The sequence below is a fragment of the Leptidea sinapis genome, chromosome 6, assembly GCF_905404315.1.
Source record: "Leptidea sinapis chromosome 6, ilLepSina1.1, whole genome shotgun sequence".
NCBI classification, from domain to species: Eukaryota; Metazoa; Arthropoda; class Insecta; order Lepidoptera; family Pieridae; genus Leptidea; species Leptidea sinapis.
Window position 1 is genome coordinate 15,193,232 of NC_066270.1, and position 24,501 is coordinate 15,217,732.

Consider the following 24,501-nt stretch of genomic DNA (forward strand, 5'->3'; position numbering starts at 1 on the left):
GAACTGAACCGTCAATTTTTGTTACAAGAATACGAAATTTAACTTTTTGAAATAAAGTCATCTGAATCATAGCAGTAAAACTTAAAAAAAAACACAATATCACTGCGCCAGTTCATTGAAGCATGACAGCGCCATCTAGTCAAGATTACAATGAATTTTAAGAAGGAAAAATGTTCATAACTTATAAGTGTTATAAAATTATTATTAGACATTTCAAACCTTTAAGAAGTATTTCAGTTTTAAAAGTATTAAATTAAATTTCAAATAGTTTTTAATATCGAGAAATACATAACTACATCCGTTCATTTTATATTTACGGTTTCGTCATAAAAGTATATTCGCATGGAAAAATGAGCCGTTAGAACATCAAATTTAATGCTGTTCCCAGGCTATAACTGCTTGCTGTGATTTCAGAAACGACATAAATTTCCACCGCCCTGCTTCGCTCCCCGCCCAACTTCGCTGCAAAAGCTTTCGAGCTTCCAGCATAGAGGAGGTTTGTAGTCAGTAGGGGCCAACATGTGGGCCCCGTTTCCGGGCCTAAATACTAACATGTATTTTCCTCCTTTCGAAAAAAAAGTCACCAAATGTCTCAGAAGTACGTCAGGTGATTGGTATGGTATGCATATCAAGTAAAGGATTGCAGTTTTGCTCTCGGTGAGAAAAAATGCATCAGATAAATGACTTTTCTGATATATTTCACATCTAGGAGTGATTTAAGATAACACAATTTTCACCCTGTCCGAAATATCTCACAATACCTAAATTAGTAGATATTTCAAATTTAGATGCCAGGGAAGCGATGGCTGATCCATGCCTAATGCACATGATCGGGTGCTACTTATTGTGGCTGGGTTATCTCGTCATCGAGAACCATGCTCTGGTGTTATATTTTTTAAATGAAACTTCTTTATCGTATGAGAGATACTATAGCAAATCGTCACAATTTTCGGTTACGCGCCATGTTGTTTTAGTCTTAAATTTTACTTCAAATGTTTAGAATTTACGCATAATACCTTCATTTATTTCCAGTTGTGTAAATTGATTGACCTACTGAAGTTTTGCATCGATTGTATTTAAAATATTTCTAAAGATACTCTGCACTTGTCACTAAATTCCTTATTAGCTGGATCAATTTAAAAAAAAATCATCTGGGATATAATAATTTACAATTTGACATGGTAGGTGACGCTACCATTGATATTTAGTTTTTTCTTTCTATTTAATTACGAACACTTTTATTGCGATTGAGTTTTATGAATTTTTCTATTATTTGAAGAAACAACATTTATTTTTTATTCTTAGACTATTCGGAAATCATCATAAATCCAAAAGACATTTCCATTAGAATATAAAAATAATTGGCAGTTGTAGAGACTTCCGATACTATTAAAAACTTGTAATTTCATAAAGAAAAAACACTACTTTAACAATGCACAGTATTTACACATTGAACTTTTTACTAAAACTATTCAATTTCACTTATAAGATATACACAGTCAAAGTCAAAGTTTTTATTTGCATAAACATTTTAGATTGATGTTACATAAATTAATATTATAAAGTACATGATTGCCACAATTATGACGTGCAAATTTTACACAGTACTAATGTTACACAATACGTCAGCTGTATAGCTACAGATATACTGCTATAAGCATTTCGGTGACGCGAACTCACGAGATTTTACCCATCCAAAAAGTGTCTAACTATATATATGAAAATTTACTTTATATTTATCACGTGAGCTATTCCTGAGCATGTCGGTGACGCGAACCCATAAGATTTTCCCCTAGCAAAAAGTTACCAAGGCGGGTAAAGAAATTTTCACTTCAAAACATTATTAGCAGGATTTGGTGTAATAAATAAAGATTTAAATCAAAGATGCAATAAAATCATTAAACCTATTTAAAAAAAAGTGTGTGTGTACTTATGTATGCACGCAAGAAGTTATACTTCTTTGGCCTAACGAAGCAAAAATCATTGAAATGATTTATTCCTCGTGCTATTCTTTGTTTTTGGAAAGGCTTTGAATAGCTTTGAAAATTAATTATCAAATAATGAATACGGCTGTATGGGAAAAAAAATAACGAATGGCGCAAACGTCAGAAAATTACAGGAACCAACTTCAATCTGTTACTTTTGTGTTACAGTGATACACGCGCATAAAAATTTCACTCTCATCATTTTTTCATAACGCGCCTAAAGAAGTATAACTTCAAAATTACAAGAGATAAAATAACTTTCGTCTATGTATTATGTGACCCAAATCTTGTACAAATTCTCGACAAAGTACATTGTTATCACAAAAAGTTAATTCCGTCCAAGCACCTGATCTTAAATTAGATACTGTCATTATGTAATTGGTGCTCATTCAATTGTCGCTTATGAGTTATGAACATTATTTGATGACACGAACGAGACACGCTTCAATGATTTAGAATCTTACATTATACTAGCGTATAAATGACCGTATAAACGAGAGTGATATTGAAAGAAGAGTGAATGCAGGAAACATGGTGAATGAAGCTTTGAAAGGTGTCTAACAACGTTCGTTGGCTGTGCATGAGGGGGTGTTGGTTCCGACACTCATGTACGGAAGTGAAAGTTGGGTATGGCAGAAGAGGCATGAAAGCAGAATAAATGCAGTTGAGATGAGAGCGTTGAGAAGTATGTTAGGAGTTAAACTGAGTGAAATGATAAGAACTAGTAACATAAGGAAACATTATGGTCTGAAAGAAGATTTGTGAAAAAGTTGAGAATGAATGAGGAACGATTGACGAAAAAAGTGTAAGGCGAGTGTGAATGAAAGTGTTGGTAGGAACCTAGGCGGACGTTTCTAGACTAAATCAGAGATGTCTTGAAAAAAGGCCAGGCCAAGAGTACCTTAAACCGATTTTGAATGATAAGTTGTAAACAGTCAGCTACGCTTGGACTTGGCTACTCATTATTTTGAATACTAACACAAATTGACAAATCAAAATTGTCGGGTCGTCTATACACTGTTTACGACTTTTCAGTCAGAATCGGTTACAGTTAGAATAGATTCGCTTACCTTTTGTATCTCGTTGTATATAAGAAAAGAAAAAGATGCTTTGAAAAAAAAGGAGACGTGTTGACATTTTAAAATAATATCCGGACCACCGAACCTTGCTCGGATTTTTAAGAATGTACAAAACGTGACCAAAAAAAACGAATAGGTCTCTGAAAACATCACCAATCACCCAATGTCCCATCTGAGGTATTATAGTCTTGTATATAGTGGCGAAATTAACTCTAGATCGATTCTTATTTATATATGTATATATTATTATATATTCTTGTATATATGTATAAATACAAGAATTGCTCGTTTAAAGATATACGAGTACGATAATAATAATATTGACTTATTTTTACTTATTTTCTATTGTTTACGACATGTTAACTCAGTTTACTTGAACGCGCTTAAAATGTATTAGTGAAATCGCTTAAATATAGTTTGACATATCACTGGTGAAATCGGGTTAAAAAATAATTGGATACACTTACGGTACGGAACTTAACATACAACGGGAACAATATCCAGAAGTTCTATCAAACGTTATTTATATCTCACGCTATTTAGCATTGCGCGAATGGTAACGTTATCTCGTTTGATCCCTAGTTTGTCGTCATGCCAATACAGCGTATAAGGCCAAGACTACGTGAGGGACTGAGCTTAGCTGTGTGATAAACATTGCAAGGCCAATTATAAGAAGTCATTAATTAGCTTATTAATACAAGCTAGTTGGAATTACTTTTGCAGTTATACTTCTTTATGTGTGGATTCATATGGAAAAAATATCAAAATGAATTTTTACGTTGCGTGCGCACATTAATACCCCTAAACTAAGATAAGAAAAACATTTGAAAAATCTGTTCACACATCTTTATGATACTACTAAGTAGGTTTGGTCTTAACTCGTGGTTAGATACAGATGTTTTAAAAAGTAATTTAGATTCCAGGAAGCAAAATATGTATTTTTTACCTGCTTTTACAAAGATATCTAAATCTTACAGAGAAGATTGGCAGTCTTTGGAATAATCAAAAATATATCCAACTGATGCTGTTAATCCTCTTGCAAGAATTAATGATTTACGTTATTTAAGCAATGATTCTGATGATAAAGATGTAGTTGTCAATCAGACAAAGAAGAACAAGGGGGAAAAGCATGAGAGACAGAAAGCCATAAGCTAATTAGCCTCGTAGATGCCCAGCTATTTTCGCAGTTCTAAGAGCTATCGAACAGCGTTTCAACGCAATCAATCGGCAATTCTCGAAGCCCCTAGTTTGATAACAAGTTTATTTACTTTAGTTTGGTTGATAGACAAGTAGATGACCCATGCGCTCGTTTGTCCTCCTGTTCCAAATAAAAGTAGATAGTGGCTAACCGATGGCGTGTGTAAGCCTGTCACCAACAGGAGGGTGTGGCAGTACTGGCGAATAAAACAGCCCTATTTATGACAATTAGGGACAAAGGCAGGACGTTCAGCTAATGGGAATTGATATTTTGCACAAATTTGGCCTCACTTGGAGTACTGTTCTCACCTCTCTGCGGGCGCTCCGAGTTCCAGCTTCTTCAATTTGACCGCATACAACGAGGAGCGGCTTGAATCATCGACGATCAAGTCATCTCTGATCGACTTGATTCTTTGGCGTTGCGTAGAGATGTGAGTTCTGCATCTTGCAGTGCTCAGAGAAGCTGTTCGGGTTAATTGCAGCAGCCGAATCCACCACCGGACATTACGTCAAAATGCTAAATACCACCCACATCACGTTGACTTAGGGACCTTCAAGAAAAGAGCATACTCCCACCTTAAAGGCCGACAACGCATCTCTTTACACCTGGTGTCATGGATGTCCATGGGTGGCTGCCTTCCACTCCCATCCCGTGAGCCTCTTGCCCATTTGCTCCCTCTTATATAAAAAACACATCTGGATTTTATTAAAACCGTTAATGTACTATTTGAAGAATGTACAATAAACTCACCATTCATAATATTGTCTCGTATAATCTGTACATGGCGATCTCGATCAGGTCGTGTATGCTCGTGCCAGAAGCCAACAACATGGCCAAGCTCGTGGACGACTATGCCAAACTTGTCACAATTCTTCCCAATCGATATGGCCTGTGCGCCGTTCCCTCGTTTGCCGACAAATGAACAGCATCTATGAGACAGAATCATGATGATTAGTTCAATAGTAATAGAACATTTATATTACTTCCATATCAGCATTGCAATCTTTGCTAGTGAAATGACTGGGCAAATGAGACATTAAGTTAACTCAAATTTTGTGGGTTTTCCAAGAATCCTGAGCGGCACTGCATTGTAAAGGGCAGGGCGTATCAATTACCATCAGCTGAAAAAATAGTACGCAAAACTAATCATTATTAAAAAATAAACTTTATTGCAATACTCTCGGAACTTCTTCTCATTAGAGCCCACCCTTTTCCAAAGTGGTGCTAAATAATAAAAAGTATAATTTCTGACCTTCAAAAGACATTTCTTCCGCCCTAATGAATTTGATTTGATTTACATTTTAAGCATTTATTTATATGTATTGTGTGAAATATTAAAAAACGATTCAATTTTCTTGCCGCTTATCACATAAAATGAAAAAAAGTTATTAAAAGGGAATATGCATTTTATGAGTCACCTCGTGTTAAGTGATCACCGCCTCCCGCATTCTCTTGCAATACCAGAGGAGGTTGCAATCACAGGAGCGTTGCCGGCCTTTAAGGAACGTGTACGCACTCTTTTTGATGGTACCCATGTCGTATCGTCCCGAAAACACCGCACAAGGAAGCTCATTCCACAACCACACATCCAGACGGTGGGGATGATATCCTAATTTGTGGCGTGTCGTGCAAAGGTGTAGTAATAAGAATAAGTAAATAATAATTCAATATTTCTATTAAAATAGGTTCAATGAACAAAAGTTTTGTGTACGAACTTACCCGCATGGCCTTTCAGTGAAAACTATGTAATCTCTATGAATGTCAGCGTCTCTCTCAACAAACTTTACACATGTGAAGTTCTCCCAATGTCTCATGGCCTGTTTGAACAGAGATTTATGTGCGCCGCTAAAATTACCGTCTATTTCGTAAGGAATGACACCGTTTTCCCAGATTCGCTCTTTTCTATTTGTTGCTGCTCGAACCATTCGATGTCTTATTGTTGGCTAAAATTAAATAAAAGTTATCAATGACGATTCTTTTTAATTTAATAATTTTCAATGATCACACAATAACACTAAACATGCAGATAAGCAACTTTGTGGCTAGAAAAAATTGGCTTCATTTACTGTATCGTTGAGCTGGTTATCTACTTTACAGTTGATAACCAGCACAACACCAATATTTGCATATTAGGAAATTGATTTGAGATGTCGCTCTTGTAAATCTAAACAATTTGCTGTTTTTAAAGTGATAACTCTCTCACTTCTAGAATTAATACACAAATCAAATTTGAAAAACATCAATATTTTATGAACGATGCGGTACTCGAACCCACGACCTCCGGCGTTCGAGTGTCGTATCGTTATAAAATCTTGTTTGCTTTGTTCAACTCTCAGGTTGTGGCTTCATCTACAGGATCTACTTTACAGTTGATAACCTGCTCAACCACAATATTTGTATATTAGAAAATTGACTTGGGATGTCGCTCTTGCAAATCTAATCTTATTTAGAGGCAAAGCCACAACCTGAGAGTAAGGCAAATAATACAAGATTTTATCGACGATGCGTCACTCGAACGGTTGGCTCAGTTGGAAAGAGCGCCCGCTCGGAACGCGAGAGGTCGAGGGTTCCAGTCCCGCATCGTTCTTAAAATTTTGTTTTCAGTTTTATTTGTGTCAATAAATGCGTTGCCGGCCTTTAAGGTGGGAGTATGTTTTTTTTTAAGGTCCCTAAGTCATATCGGTTCGGGAAAACCGCAGCTGGTAATTCATTCCACAAAGTGGCTGTGTGAGGCAAGAAATGTCTTGTAAAACGCGCGGTTGTGGAATGCCAGACGTCTAGGTAATGCGGATGGTATTTTGCACGTAATGTCCGGTGGAGGAATTTGCCCGCAGCAATCAACCCTAACGTGTGTACTGAGCACTCCCCGTGATAAATGCGGTAGAAGATGCAGAGAGAACCCACATCGATGATTCGAGCCACACTTCCTTGTATGCGGTCAAATCGAAGAAGCTGGTACTGGGGAGCAGCCGCCCAGAGGTGAGAACAGTACTTCATGTGAGGCCGAATTTGCGCCTTACATAGTTGCAGGCAATGGGGTATAGTGAAGTACTGTCTCGCCCTACTGAGTACACCAAGCTTTTTAGAGGCCAGTTACTTATCAAGGTAAATCTTATAAGCTGTCTTAAAAATCACAGTACCTCAGTGTTATTATGGAATTTACTTTCAGCGGCTTCTAAATCATCCTCCGAGTCCCGAAAAAACCATCCTTTAAATTGTTGTGTTTCATTTACTTCTATGTGAAATTTTGGCGGTGGTTTGACTTCAAATTTTTCCTCAAATTCATGTTCAGGTATCTCAATTTTTTTGTAATCATTCTCATTGTATTTCTTTTGATGACGAAAAAACTTTTTTCGATTGTGATGCATTTTTTCAGTATCTTCTTCAGATTGCCGTAAGCTTCTTTGCCTATATCTTTCAATCGATTGTGTGTTTCTCAATCTTAAACAATAGTCGTTTTTTAAAACTTAATAATAATTTTTAAAATCAAAATAAAAAATTCAAGCATATAATTCATATTTAAAGACATAATTAGAAATTTAGTTGCCATTACCTTTATTCTCCCCTTAAATACTGTGGAAATCACTCTACCTGGACTAGTTTATAGAAATGCTATATAAAAACGTGATGCCTTTACAACGAAGATATTAAATAACAAATCCATTAGTTATTACATAGGTAAATTAACAATAAAACTAATATTCCAGGGTTTTCTGGATTATTCTATGGTTATGAAAGTATTCACGGTATACATTTCTTATTTAAATGTCATCAAAAATACATATTCATTAATTACCTTCTGCTGTAGCCATGCCTTCGCCTCCTACGTCGTTTATGTGTTGTAGTCTCCTCTATTACGCTTTGTAAAGTCTCCGTTGGTTTTAGTAAATCGTCAGACTTATTTATATCGGGCTTCACTTCTTGACTTATGTTATTGATTAAGTTGTTGCTTTTTATCTGTTTGTCATCTTCTTGTTCATTGGTAGATAGCACCCCATTTGTGGGAGCTGGAGCTACAGTGACATTCTCAGGTAGTTCCTTGAACCTTATATTATTATTGTTGTTTGAGTCACCTGTTATTTCGCGACTGTTACTTTGTATTTTGTTTTTAACTTCCTCCTCTTTAGAAGAGTTTGAGATGTGAATATTAGGAAAAAGTTCATCTAAATTTAGAATGTTGTCGGTGGAAATATTAACTACCAAAACTCCATCTTGTTCCAAGCTTTCAGACTCTGTAAGATTATCTGTTGGAGTGTTTTGATTTGTTTGATTAAGTGGACTTTGTGATTCAAGAGAATCAAAGTGTTCTCCTGGTGGAATTTTACCATTTTTCATTAACACTGATTTATCTAATCCAGCCGGTAAGACCTGAAATAAATTAAATCTATATTAATTAAAATGTTATCATTGTTTGAATTTCCAAACTAGTATTATTTTAAATTTATTATAAAACCTTTGATGCAATTGATACTTCATTATATTTTTTTGGTTTATCTTGTGACAAGAGTAGTGGTTGCTTTGTTCTTTTTCGTAAGATATCTGGTAGTCCCTCTTCTTCTACTTGAAGTCCTTCTAGAAGTACTTCCTTCTTTAATCTTTCCACCTCTTCTTGAAATGATTTATTAATTTTTGATGTGCTTGGAGGTGAATTACTATGTTTGTAGAAATCATTGTCGGGTATTGCAATGTCGCCTTGGAAGTTTCCTGAAATGAATATCAACAGTTATTTGAGAGCAACACAGAAATAATACCAAGACCCAACAACGATGGTGTGATTCCTTAGGTGGTAAGAGATCATAGGGGCGGTATTAACTATCTGGTAACCAGAAGACTTGAACTGATTAACAAGAGTGACATCTCAAGTTAATTTCCTAATATGCACATATTGGGGTTGAGCAGGTTATTAACTGTAAAGGAGATCCTTTAGATGAAGCTACAACTTGAGAGTTGAACAAAGCATACAAGATTTTATGACGATACGTCACTCGAACGGTTAGCTCAGTTGGCAGAGCACTCGCACGGTACGCGAAAGGTCGATCGTTAATAAAATTTTGTTTTCAAATTTTATTTGTGTATTAATCCTAGAAGTGAGGGTTATCACTTTAAAAACACAAGAAATTGTTAATATTTACAAGAGCGACATCTCAAATCAATTTCCTAATATACAAATATTGGGGTTGAGCAGGTTGTCAACTGTAAAGTAGATCCTGTAGATGAAGATCACAACCTGAGGCTTGAACTGCAAATACATAATCTTCACCATCAGAATATGTGGCGTGTTCTGTGTTTCTCTGTTGTTGCAGGAGCATGTGGGCGGCGGTGATCACTTAACATCAAGTGACTAGTATGTTCGTTTATTCTCCTTATCCATAAGAAACATGAGTTACTTCCACACGTTAAATTGGAATGCTTGCTTTAAAATAAACTTTAATTTACTTAAACCATTGTGTAATGTCATCATATCTATTAATAATATTTCAACTATGCATTGTATATACACACTGAACTTTTTACTAATTCATCATCATACACAGCACTATTATTGCACAATGCGTCAGCTGTACAGATATACTGATATACTGCTATAAGTATTTCGATGACGCGAATTCACGAGATTTCACCCATCCAAAAAGTGTCTAACTAGTATTTTCTTTGATTAACGCGAGTGTTAACTGCAGATGAAAAGTTTCAGCTGCAGGCCCTCTGAAAACGAGATCTGGAAAGATCTTGAAACGTCGGGTTAACTAAAATAATAATAAAAATGTAAAATATGTACGCAAAAATCTAATGTCAAAACAAAGAAACAATTAAATGCGTTTTAATCCTTTAAAAAGTGTTTTATTTAAATGTGTTACTATAAATATAATTTATTTTTTAAATATTTAATGATCGCGTGCGGAAGTCATGAGCATATTTTTGACGAAAACCCTTAAGATTTTTACCTACAAAAAAGAAGTTTTCGCTTCAATAAAAATCTATTGTTGCGAGTTGAAAGAAAATAGTATTGAGGCAGCCGAACAGATTTATGAAACTCATCTGACTTGCAAATTAGTGAGTAATGCGCATGAAATACTGCAGGCCATCTGCCGTGACCATAAAACGTAACGACCGCATGTTTCTGTACCACATGCGGCCCAACGATCGTTGCCAATTAATTAATTCTCACCAAACGCATACATAACGCGTAATGGAATACATGGTTTACGATAGTTCCTGTATTGAATATTCATGCTTGTACCATGTCGTATTAGCGAATTCAATTAAGCCGATTATAATATTCCAGCAATATTCCAGACACAAAGAGTTATTCGAGAGTAATCTAGCTTTATATTTGCATCATATTATGAGAAGTGAATAACGAGGATGAAAGAATAGGAAATGATTAGGACCGACCAGGTATCACAAGCAGTGCCCGTTCACGAGTATGACGTATTGACTAGTTATCGCTTCCCTCGCGCATATCTTAGGACAAGAATAGACCCGCCTCATATCTTAGGACAAGAATAGACCCGCCTCATATCTTAGGACAAGAATAGACACCTCACAATAAAAGTTGAACAATTTGTTATATTTAAAGTTATATTCCTCACTTATAAAAAAAGGATACTTTAATTTGTACCAATATTTATGGTCGGTGGGCTGGTCGTAACCCGAGAGGCGCGGGTTCGAATTGCCTTATTTTTGGTACAAATTAAATGTACATAAAAGTTAAACACTTTCTAAATAAATATATTGTTTATTTAGGTTATTAAACACCTTATACCTAAATATACTTCCAATTATTAACCGAACTACATACTATTGTGAATATTTAAGAAAGCCTACACAAAAATATTAATTGTCTTTGTTCAAAACTGTACAGAGTTCATTACAAATGCGAGAGGAATTCATTATTCATTGTATAATTGAATAGTACTGCAACACATCTGTATCGATTATACTGCATAGACGACGATCTGTTAATTGAAGACAGATATTAAATCTATGTTTTATGAACATGATATTATAATGACTTTATATAAACAATATGTTATGTTTTTAAAGTGATAACCCTCACTTCTAGGATTAATACACAAATAAAATTTGAAAAACAAAATTTTATGAACGATGCGGGATGCGAACCCACGACCTCCGGCGTTCCGTGCCGGTGCTCTAACCTTTCCTTAGATCATACATTACACGTCTAGATAGACTTACGGCCGTTCCCAATATTACTATCTACAGATAGAGATAAATTACTACCGTCTACTGTCAGTAATTAGCTGTCAATAATCTGAAGCTGTCCCAATATACCGGATAAGTCATTCTTATCGCCTTATATTGGGACGCGTTAATTGCAATTTCCATACAAACTTCTATCGCTGGTAAGCGATACGTCGTCCCATTGACAGACAGCGTGTACGGATAAGGTGAGTTACCGTCGATAAAATTATTGGGACAGAAAAGTCAACGATAGTCACGATTTTTATCTAGTTAGAGATAGACTGAATATTGGGAACGGCCGTATGACAGCTGTGAAAACGTTAAAAATTGTGTGAGTTTAGAACTAACCTCTATTTTGAGCAATTCACGCACACGAACACAAAGTGACATACAAATCGCGAGTGTAAGACGTAGCTTGTCACGCACTATACTCACTGCATATAAGTTCCTTTCATATTCGTATAATTTTTAATTTATTACATAAATTTTCATAATATATATCTATATATATTATAAAAATATTATTATTTATATGTATATATATATATATCTATATATATATATATGTACATATAAATATGAAAATGCTCGGAATTAAATAAAAAACAACGATTGTGATTTTTTCCCCCGTAATTTGGAAATCAAATTAAAATAATAGTTTAAAATGAACAACTACTTAATTAGAATATTTATATATTTCTAACTATGTCAGGAAGTAAAAAATAAACTTAATTTTAGGTAAGTATAGTTGTTAGATTAACTACAGTTGTAACTATCTATCAGATTATTTTTATGTAGATTGATAAATCTTAAGTTTTGTCGAAAATAAAATTTCTGAATCTAACCGCACCACAAAACAAAACAAAAAAAAATAGTTTATCAAAAAGCTTTAAATTGATTAACAGACTGTGTGATAACTGTGTGTGTCTGTCAACATCAAATTGAATTCAAATTGCCAGTATTTCCGGAAATTCTGTTTTTTAAGTACCTTAGCAACATCATGTGCAATTAATCGAAAATAATAATAAAATTTCATTCATAACGTGCATTTTTTGTAGGCAGTACGAAGTCTACCGGGTCAGCTAGTATTTCATTAAATTAGATAACAACTCTACAGTAACATCTAAAATGGTTAATTCCTCACTACAAAACTAGCGAAATATTATGGTAAAACTCAATACATTGACGTTCTATACAGAATGTCATTGACTCAATAACAACTAAATATATTAATGAACAATTAAAAGTGTGTGTATTGTGTGTGTGTGTGTGTGTGTGTATCTGAGTCTCCACTAGCTGACCCGACTAACGTTGTTCTGTTCATAATAAAAAAACTCTTGCGGGTGGAATTTTGTAAAATCCGTTCTCCTGTACTGGGTAATATTCCTACCAAATTTCAAGTCTCTGCGCCTTATGGTTCCAAAGATATCGTGATGAAGTGGACAGGCTGGATATCTCTTATACATAATAATATATACATCATAATATAGAATTGTACATTTTTACAGATCGGTATTTTTTATTACAGATATTAATTTCGAAAACAAAATTTATGAATGATGTGGCACTCGAACCCGCGACCTATCGCGTTCCGTGCGAGCGCTCTTCCACTGAGTCAACCGTTCGAGTGACGTAAGATTCATAAATCTTGTATGCTTTGTTCGAATCTCAGTTTGTGTCTTCATCTACAGGATCTACTTTACATTTGAAAACCTGCTCAACCCCAATATTTGCATAAATACAAGGAAATTGACTTGAGATGGCGCTCTTTCACATCTATACAATTAGATCGATGAGATCCATCCGGATCCAGATCTGGGTCCAGATATCCAAAGGAAGAAGAGAACAAGAGGAGGCAGTGAGAGATAGCTCGCACAACGCGAGAGGTCGCGGGTTCGAGTCCCGTATCGTTCATAAATTTTGTTTTCAATTTCAATTTGTGTAATTAATCCCAGAAATAAGGCTTATCATTTTAAAAACATAACAAATTGTTTTATTTATTTTAAATGCCAAAAGCAGGAAGTGAATTAAAATAATAACATCGGATCGCCATGTCCGGATTAATGAATATGAGTCAATTAATGAGATATTTTAATATTTCCGGAGTTATACCAGGTCTCTTTTGTATTAGAGTTTTGGTGAGCGTAGAACAGAGTCATAGGGCAAAAACCCTAACTTGGAATCACTTCCAAAATTCGGGGAACTATATAAGTCTGTGTTGCCCATTAACTTGATCTACGTCTATAGTAAATTTCATCAAAATTTATTGAATAGTCTACATTACTCAACTTCAGTTTGCGTGGACAGAGTACTCGAGTGAGAGGGTGAAAATTTCTTAAGACTGTTTAGTTTGGGGATGTTGAATAACACTGACTCGTCACGCTGTCAGTATCTAACGCTCGTTAAGGTACAATCAGTTCAAGTAATTGATACATAACTATTACTAACTGCTTATAGTTAAGCAGTTATTGTAAATGTTATCAACTTGTAGAAAAAAAATTGTTGTATTTCGTACCATTCATTAAGCTCGTGCCTTTAACTGGCGTGAAGCAGTAATGTGTAAACATTACTCTGTTTCGCTCTGAAGGGCGCCGTAGCAAATGAAATTACTGGGCAAATGAGACTTAACATCTTATGTCTCAAGGTGACGAGTGCAATTGTGGTGCCGATCAGAATTTTTAGGTTTTTCAAGAATCCTGAGCAGCACTGCATTGTAATGGGCAGAGCGTATCAATTACTATCATTTCAAGTCCTACTCGTATCGTCCCTTTGCCATTAAACATACTTCCTTTTCAGAGATTTTTTTCGATTAACTAACCTATTGCGACCTAGTGAAGTAATAACTCTGTTTATTTTTTAATAAATCTAACCTCAGATAAATTGGAGTCGAAATGGCCTGCAGTAAAATAAACAAGTATGGCTGTATTGCCAGCAATATATCGCAGGAAATAAGGCTTCATCCACACACGATAGCCAAAAAATGTTTTTACGATCTATGAAATTGGTTTTTCAGAGCTGTCCAATTTTACTCGTTTTTCTCGGGAAATGGGATATTCAATCATATTGTGTATATTAATGGGAGTATTTTATTGAGAATTCGAACTAAAAGGCTATTTGCATGTTATTTCGCGAACAATATCGATGAATACTTTTTGTTCTGATTTACTTTCTCTTTATAGCTAATAAATAAATAATAAAGAGTTTCAATAAAATACATTTTTAATCCACGGACGAGTAAAAAAAGAAGGACTCCGCGCCGTGATAATAGCAAGTGAAGCACTGTTATGCTAGTGTGTGTGCGGTTACGGGGGATACTAGTTACACAATTTTTTCTCCCTTAAATAATATCAAATACGTAACGTAATATTATATAGTAACGTTTTTACACTTTTTCACCACAAAATATTTTATTGAGACGCAAACTGATCTGTCACAGACGATGACAATTCTCATAATGGCCGCCTATCGGCCTGTAGTAGTATAAGTGTGTGCGTGGGGCTATGTATTTACACGTTAATCGTCTTGTTTTGGTGCTATACTCTTATGTAGGTGACCCGGAGTCCTTTAGTCCTCCCATCGTGCGTTGTGAAAAAGTGTTAAAACAATAATGTAAAAGTATTTGAGGATATATGATTATTTAAGGGAGAACAAATTGTGTAACTAGTATCCCACGTAACCGCACTCACACAAGCATAAAGGTGCTTCACTTGCTAATATCACGGCGCGGAGTACTTCTTTTTTTACTCGTCCGTGCTATGTAATACTAATTCCTTAAGATGTCACTTGACAGTGACATTTGAGAAAGATTGACATTTCTTGGTGATTGTAATATTATGAGATTCAAAATTTAGAAAAGATAATATATAGGCTTTTAATGTTGTTTTTTTAGTAAAGAAAAAAATGCATTTAAGCTTTTCTTTCATCCTCTTAAGTGTGAAGACATAATCATTATATACATTTAAAAAAACACAACAGTTGTAAGTTAATTTAAAAGGCAGAATCCCCGGAACACTGTTTCATGTTAAAAAAAATAAATACCATTAATTCTATTAGACTTGTACCAAAAGTGTTTTTTTTATAATTGAAATTTCTTTCATTATTTCTGAGTAAAATATATTAAGTTTCATTTGTAATATATATATTACAATATAGTAATGGGCTACCTACATTGTAATTCCAATTAAAATAATACCAATGCTGCTCATTATAACTATCAGATTTAAAAAATGTTATTTCAACCGCATGTTAAAATTACACGCACATTATTTTCTAGTTTTACTTCTACTGGCGTTTTAAGGCTGAGCACCAAACCAACGGCCTTGAGGAAACGAGCGAAGCCAGGTTACCTCTCCCGTACAAGATCGCCATAGTTTTAATTCGGAATTAGAAGCATTTTTAATTTATTACAAACATAATATAATTTTCATTACAAAACTATGTCATGTTAAATAGTATTGGTGTACAATTAATACATTTACGTACAATTTTTATCTACATTGAATCATTAGCATGGCTCTAACTGTAAAAGTTCGGGGTATTTTGGTGAATTTTTTTAGCACTATCTATAAAAAATAGATATGTAATAAAAAAATGAATTTTCTTAATATATTCTTTAGCTATATCATTATTTTTTGTAAAAATATTATCACTATTTAACCCGTCAAGAAATCCAACTATGCGCTATTTTGGCGATTTCTTAGGATAAAAGCCTTAAGCTTAGCGGAACACGATGTGGGAGCGTCCATGACGCGAATCTACATGACTATGATGCGAACCACATTTGTTGATGCATTTATGCTGTAGTTTTACGTCTTTTTACTGTAATTAAAAAACCGTTATTATGTTATTCTTGGACTTAACATCGGAGTCTGATTCAGACGAAGAAGACCTTATATTGTACACCCCGGGATCTCACCCACAATTTTTTTTTATTTCAGTTCTGGAGCAGTTTTCTGTTCAAGTTAGGTTGTTGTAAGCTATACTTATACCTAGGTATAAGTATAGCTTACTTACGCTATTGACTCTTATGAAATCTTAATAAAACATAGTATTAAATCTAATACTTGCTGACCCAGCAAATGTTGTATTGCCATACAAATTAATAAATTAATAAAAAAAAATTTGGGCTATAAAGTAAATGTTTCCCGATTCTCAGACCTACCCGATATACACACAAAATTTCATACAAGTTGGTTCAGTCGTTTCGGTGGAGTTTGGTAACAAACACCAACACACGAGAATTTTGTATATAAGAAGATACAAAAATAATTATATAGATTCGACTGGAACACACACGTGTGTTTGCCTGTTTGTGCACCAGTATGTACATCTAATTTGAGGACATTTATACCGCTAACCTACTAATATTGCTTTTTATATCCTTATCCAAGTTCCTTAGCATTTAGATCTATCATTCTCACAGCAACTGGGACTTTTAATATTACTTATTTTTATCCGACTTCAAAAAGGAGGAGGTTCTCAATTCGATTGGTATTTTTTTATGTATGTACACCGATTACTTTGAGATTTATGATCCGATTTACGTAATTCTTCTTTAGTTCGATGCGGAATAAATGCCATTTGGTCCCATAAAAATTTGAATAGTTTGGTCCAGTCGTTTCCATTTTTTATGAAATTTATTTGTTTACGTTGATGATATAATTGTTTATTGTGTAAGTATGGCTTTTTTTAGGAGTTTTCATTCCTGTTGATTATGTACTATTATTATTAAATGACTCTTAATAGTAAAAAATTAAAAAAAACACCGAATGGCACCGACTTAAAACCTATCAATAGATAGCACATATAAATAATAGTATTTTATTAATATTAAAGGTAAAGGTTTGCATAAGAGGTGCATTAAATTAAATTATTAGTTATTTGATACTTTATAGTTTTTGAAGTCGTTTTTTTTTCTATTCTAAAAGTGTATACTTACATTTAGTAAAAGGCACGTAATTAATTGATAGATATTAATTAAATCATTCTTGAGCACTGAACCGTCATTTCTCAAAGCATTACTTATTTGTCAGTGGGCACAGAATATAGTGAGCCATATTAGACGTAAAAGCACCTGAGTCGTGAAGCATTCCGCATCCCATGTTTCTGCCGTTGACAGAATGACGTACGTTAGCTATTGTATCGCTTAAATGTGTATACCTTAATGCTTTTGCCTACAAGCTTATATTCACAAAAGAGCCTTCAAATTTATACAAAAAAGGGTAAAATTTGTTGCAAATTATTTTTCAAACATTATACTAATCTAATAATTTATGCATATTATAAACAAGCCGATACCCGTGACTTCGTCAGCGTACACACATTACTGAGCTCGTAGTACTTATAAAAATCTTTATTTCTTATGAAATGAAATTTATTTATTGCGTCGAATGCAGTATACAATATAGATATTAAATTTATTGTAGTGTATTCTATTCCGCTAATTTAAATTAGTATTAATAAGTCTACACATAGACCTATTAAATATGCTGCTTATATGAGACAGCGCCGTTAAAATGAATTGATTATCATATTCGACAAATTCGAAAAATTCGAAAATTGTTCCTAAGAATTGAAGAGTTCCGTTACTTTGTCATGGATCCCATAATCAGAACCTATCCAAAATCTCATCAAACTACCCTTGAAGTAAATCCTTTTCAATCAAAAAAGAATCATCGAAATCAGTTGGCTTGATATTGAGTTATTCGTCTATTAATTGTTGCACACACACTTAATACAAATTTAAGACTCATGGGGTTTTCTCATGGATTTTTAATATTTTTTTTAAATTTTCGGACATATGGCCGTTGGGGCAGTAAAGTCCTCAAAAGGCGACCACGTACCGGAAGACACAGTGTTGGTAGACCCCCCACAAGATGGACCAACGATCTGGTCAAGATCGCCGGAAAACGTTGGATGAGGGCAGTGCAGGGCCAAAATAGGTTCGCTCAGTCGAAAGTTCAGAAATAACAAACAATAAAAGTACAGTCAAATTGAGTCGGTTAAAAAAGGAAAAGAAGTGATTTATCTGAAAAAAAAAACTCAAAAAGAAACGAATGCAGTAGATATATCTATTCGAATATACTTCGTTGAAAATATTATTATGAATAAAAGCGTAAAAATACATTTGTTTATGATAAGTACGATAAAGAAGATTCGTATTAAATTGAATATTAAAGAAGACAGTTGGAAATAATAAGCTCTCTGATTTACGACAATTATCATTTCACGATAATTTTCTACTTTACCTCTAATGCGACTATAAAACACTTCCATTAAATGTATATAGGCTTTCAGTAAAATCCTACCTTATCACGTTTCAATACGGTTGATATTTTCTCGCAGCCACCGGCGGTGTTGAATTAGTTGCATGGAGATCGTTAATTATCACAAAGATGATTCTATTTGCGGTCTTCGCCTTAATATATGTAAATGTCGTAAATTATTTGTGAAGTTTGTAAGCATTCGTCTTTTAATAGTATTATACAAGGACGAGGAAGAATACAATATTTTTAACGCTGTATTGTCTATAGACGTGGAAGGGACAGAGATTTTAGAATTGATTTTACTAATGGCTTGGATTATAGATTACAGCTTATTGTATATGTTAATGATATATTACATATTGTATATGCATCAATTCTTTTGGTTTCTCTTCATGTGCAATCAGTCCCAACAGCTTTAATCAGATAATAAAATTAGTTTTGAGAGTGCCCATCCAGTGATGTGTCAACTCTTAATGAGGCACTTAGAATTGTGTATAGATTGAGGCTAGTCGCGTTATTTTCAGCCGAAATGTGCAATCTGTTGTATTCATAAGAATTGTAGTCTGATAATTTTTATGTCCTTCAAGTCCTTGTTCATAGGCCACACAAGACCTTTCTATTTCTTTTTCAAAGGTTAGGATTTCCAGGTAATCATGCACTACTGTGTTCCTTTTGAACCATGGCGCATTGCTCAAGGTTTTTACTTTTGTACTTTATTCTGGTAGAGCTGGAGAATATCATTATTTGAGTGACTGGCTGATTTATATACCGGTCTTATGATGCTTTTTTTATGTAATAAGTTTTTTTCCAGACAAAGCCTTGGTTTTCTCTTGATCTGGTCAAGTGAGTCTCCTATCCAAATGCATACCTAGGACTATCGTGTGTTGTGGCAATGCCATTCCGTCAAGTGTCATTGGTGGGACGTCTCTTCTTTGAAGTGTGAAAGTAATATAGACTAACTTTTCTGGACTTGCTCTAATTCTCCACTTCTTCAGTGGTATTCCAATTTTATCCAGGCACTCTTGCAATTTTGTGGATGCTATGTTTTGATCTTTGTCACAGGAGAGGCCTGCTTTGTCGTCTACATACGTTGCAGTCACCACTTCTTCTGAGATGGGTAGGTCAGCAGTATAGATTGTATACAGGACGGGACCCATCACTGAACCCTGGCGGACTCCTGATTGTAAAATTTAAGCAACTCTAACAAAGGCACGGCAGGATACAAAAAGAAAACGAATCTATAGTTACTGTAACCGATTTTGATCAACAAGTCGTAAACAACCTGCCAATCACTTGGCATTAGCGCTTGACAAATTAAAATTGATCACGACGTCTATCTAAAATCGTAAATCTACACTCAGCGGCACGAAATCTTGGCCAAGCACTTATTTCACCACAACAACAATTGTAACTGTTCTTAAGGGTTGTTATCAAATTACAGCTCTAAGTTAAATAGGGCAATACATTAAGTCTTCTTTGCAAGAGTTTTTGAAATTTAGTCAACGGAAGTAATTTGAAAATTTTGACAAAGAACAAATTTTGTATTCTTAATAATTTAAATATTTTAACTGTGTATTAATAAATTTATGGTTTTTGTAATTGTGATTTGACATTCAACGTGTTTATCAACAATTAAAAATGCCATGAACATCAGAACAGGTGGCACAAGCTTTAGCACTGATCGGGCAGGGGTTGACTCGGCGTGAGGTGGCTGTTATTCTCAATGTACCCCGTTCTTCTATGCAGTATGACTTGAAACGCTATCAATAAAATGAAAGCTACTCGTGGAGGCTTAAGGTGCACGTCTGATTGAGATTTACATTTTATCCATTTTGATGATATTGAGAAACCGCTGTCTTACAACTGTTGAGATACGACAACGACTCCAGGTTGTAAGAAAGATAAACGTAAGCGAGAGAACGATCAGACGGCGTGAAAATAGTAAATTTAAAAGCTTGTAGACCAACACGAGAGCTAGAACTTATTTGACATCATCGAGTAGCTCGCCTTCAATTCACCCGAGATCATGCAAACTGGACACACGAGCAGAGGGCAAATGTTCTCTAAACGGATGAGTGAGATGAGATGAGAACTGCGCCTATTTCTGCTGTGAAGCAGTAATATGTAAGCATTATTGTGTTTCGGTCTGAAATAACTGGGCAAATGAGACTTAATATCTTTTGTCTGAAGTTGACGAGCGCAATTGTAGTGCCACTAAATATTTCTAGGTTTTTCAAGAACACTGAGCGGCAATGCATTGTTTTGGGCAGCTAAACGTCCTTCTCGTCATAAAAAAATACAGCGTCGTGTCACCCTAAGAGCACCAGACAGTCGAGAAAGTGTCTAGAGAAGTAGAGAAAAGCGATATTTGGCCATCACCACCACACAAACTGTAAGTTTCCATTGAGGCTCGATAAAGGTCTGGGCGGGTATTCAACTTCAAATTCAAATAGTTTATTTCTCAAAATAGGATGTCTGCATCACTTTTTGAAGTCAAAAGAAAATATACAAATAGTAGAATAATACATTCCTACTGCTTATAAATCAAAATAGTATGCAGACCTTAACCTTATTATTAACATTGCTTTAATCCCATGCACTTTTATCTGTTATATAATCATTAATTGTATAATAACCTTTTTTTAAAAGTTTCTGTTTAACAAATATTTTAAACTTTTTTAATAGTAGATTGCAAATTTCTTCAGGGATTTTATAATAAAAACGGACACATTGTCCCCTGAATGACTTCTATATATTCGTTAGCCTTGTGTGAATCAGAGCAAGATTATGTTTATTTCTAGTGTTGCAGTTATGAATGTCACTGTTTTTTTAAAACGATTTATATTTTTATGCACACATATTAGAATTTTTCAAATATGTTTTGACATGGTACTGTTAATATATTGATCTCCTTAAATTTATCTCTCAATAAATGTCTACTGGATAGATTGTAGATTGCTCTAACAGTTCTTTTCTGCAGCCCAAAAATCGTTTGAATATCAGCAACGTGTCCCCACACTAATATACCGTAAGACATAGCACTATGGAAATAACTAAAATATACGACACGTGTCGTGTCGGTATAACCTCAGAAGCTACGGAGAGTTGGTGATGGTCAACAGCAGACTAAATGCCCATCGATACATCAAAGACATTCTCTAGGATCATGTTATGCCCTATTCTGGCTTCATAGAGTCCGAAGAAATTCTTTTGATGCACAATAATGCACGTCGTTTTATGTGTTGACTAGTATCTTTAAGCAGTAGGTATACAGAAATTACTGTGGCCAGCTCGCATTCCGTAGTCCGCCCTTAAATCCAATATAGTACATTTAACACATGCTTAAAAGAAAGATAAGGTCCGGTGTCAACCCTCCGCAAACCACCTCTGAATATAACTTCGTTCGTCACGTTAAAATTACATCTCTGTTTGTTATGCATAATTCCGGATTATAAAACGAAATAGGGATAAGACGGAGTTTATGATCGATGTTCCTAACTTCATAATTTATAATATACATTTTATGCACATAATTAATAATATTCTTATTTGTGATGTGAAAATGACATACTTCTTTGTGACGGGTAATTCCGGGTCTTAGACGGAAGGATTAACATAATTTATAACTTCATAAGCCTCCAGTAAAATGTGTATTCCATATGTATAATTTATATGAATATTATTATCTGTGGTGATTAATGAAAATAATAACTCTGTTTGTTCCAGATAATTTCAGGCTATAGCAAAATAATCTAAACGTCGTATTTTTTGTGTTAAACTTAGTTTAACAGGGATTTAAATAAACATTCTATTTTGATCACGCTCGTCAAAACTGTATTCCATATTATCGTTAAGAAATCCAATCCTTTTTACACTTTCTATACAATCTTACCAGTGGGAGGCTCTTTTGCACAGGATGCCGGCTAGTTTATGGGTACCACAACGGCGCCTATTTCTACAGTGAAGCAGTTATGTGTAAAGATTACTGTGTTTCGGTCTAAAGAGCGCCGTAGCTAGTGAAATTACTTGGCAAATGAGACTAACATCTTATGTCTCAAGGTGACGTGCGCAATTGTAGTGCCGCTCAGAATGTTTGGGTTTTTCTGCATTGTAATGGGCAAGGCGTATCAATTTCCATCAGCTGAGCGTCCTGCTCGTCTCATCCCTTATTTTCATAAAAAAAAACAATTATGGTACAAATTAGCATACAAAAGACACGTATAAAATATAAATTTTCGGATCACTAATTTTGGACTATAGAAATCACCTGCTAAGAATGTCATTTATGAATTCAAATCAAAATAATTGTGGCATTGACCTAGACAAGGATCTAGAGCATGTAGGACGTTGGATTGTTAATATAATACTGTGGGGGACGCAGTAACACTCCGGTGATTCCGCAGAACCGATATTAATATTACTTCATAATATTCATTCATTATATAATACCAGTAGTTATTTAATTATTTTTGAAGTTATACTTCTTTAGGCGCGTTATGTAAAAATGATGAGAGTGAAATTTTAAGATGCGGGCGCATTACTGTAACAGGGTGAAGTTGGTTCCAAAAATTTTCTGACGTTTATTTTATATATGACGTTTATTATTTATATGACGACATACATTTGTTGGTTTCTTCGTCCATTATTAGCACAGGCAAAGGATTCAAGCCCATACAGCCGTATTCGTTATTTAATAATTAATTATCAAAGCCATCTTTGCAAGTTTTTTTTTTGGTTTCTTCGTCCATTATTAGGACAAGCAAACGGTTTACGCCCATACAGCCGTTTTTCTTATTAAATAATTATATGGCAAAGCCATCTTTGCAAGTTTTTTTTGTTTCTTCGTCCATTATTAGGACAAGCAAAGGATTCACGCCCATACAGCCATTTTTCTTATTAAATAATTATATGTTAAAGCCATCTTTGCAAGATTTCTACAATATTGTTTTATCTACAAACGTAGAATAGCACGACGAATAAATAATTGAAGGGATTTTTGCTTTGTTACGCGAAAGAAGTATAACTTCTTGCATGCCTACATACACACACACTGTTTTTATTTTATCTTACACCTTTAAGTTACCTAATACGGCAGTTAATTTAAGTTAAACAAGTACATATATCGAAAACATTTAGCTAGCTAGCTTAGGTAGTGTAATATATTGCAGTGAACAGTGATAATATAACATGTACTACGTGTAAAGACAGAATAGTAAATTAGTTACAATTAAATTACACAAATTAAGATTGTAAATAAAATTTATGAACGATGCGTGACTCAAACTAATCATCTCTCGCGTTCCGTGCGAGCGCTCTTCCACTGACCAAACAGAACGAGTGACGTATCGTTCATAAATCTTGGTATGTCTTCATCTACAGGATCTACTTTACAGTTTATTAGATGCTTAACCCCAATATTTATATATTAGGAAATTGACTTGAGATGCCGCTCTTTGAAATCTAAACAATTTGTTATTTTTTTAAAGTGATAACCCTCACTTCTGGGATTAAATACACAAACAAAATTTGTAAACAAAATTATTTTTATGAACGATACGGGACTCGAATCCACGACCTACCGTTGGAGTGACGTATCGTTCATAGATCTTGATATGTCTTGTTCGACTCTCAGGTTGTGACTTCATCTACAGGATCTACTTTACAGTTGATAACCTGGTTAATAAAATCAATTCGCCTAGTATTGGAGAACTGGGTGTCGAAATGTCGAGCGATTGTCAATTCCGCGGTCAGCTGCAAGGCAAAGCCAAATT

At 34.5% G+C, this 24,501-nt stretch overlaps 1 protein-coding gene and 1 long non-coding RNA gene across 3 annotated transcripts in view; both read right to left on the reverse strand.

Annotated features, from left to right (window-relative positions):
• Nucleotides 1–24,501, reverse strand: part of LOC126964850 (uncharacterized) — a 194,781-nt gene that overhangs the window by 56,497 nt on the left and 113,783 nt on the right. The window lies entirely within an intron of this gene.
• Nucleotides 1–24,501, reverse strand: part of LOC126964817 (tolloid-like protein 1) — a 141,359-nt gene that overhangs the window by 45,836 nt on the left and 71,022 nt on the right. For both annotated transcript variants that reach the window (XM_050808089.1, XM_050808090.1), the window contains exons 3-7: nt 8,716–8,966; nt 8,059–8,630; nt 7,403–7,703; nt 5,982–6,205; nt 5,013–5,191 (exon numbers count right to left, since the gene is read on the reverse strand). In XM_050808089.1, the coding sequence (XP_050664046.1) occupies nt 5,013–5,191; nt 5,982–6,205; nt 7,403–7,703; nt 8,059–8,630; nt 8,716–8,966 (1,527 nt within the window). The remainder of the gene's footprint in view (nt 1–5,012; nt 5,192–5,981; nt 6,206–7,402; nt 7,704–8,058; nt 8,631–8,715; nt 8,967–24,501) is intronic.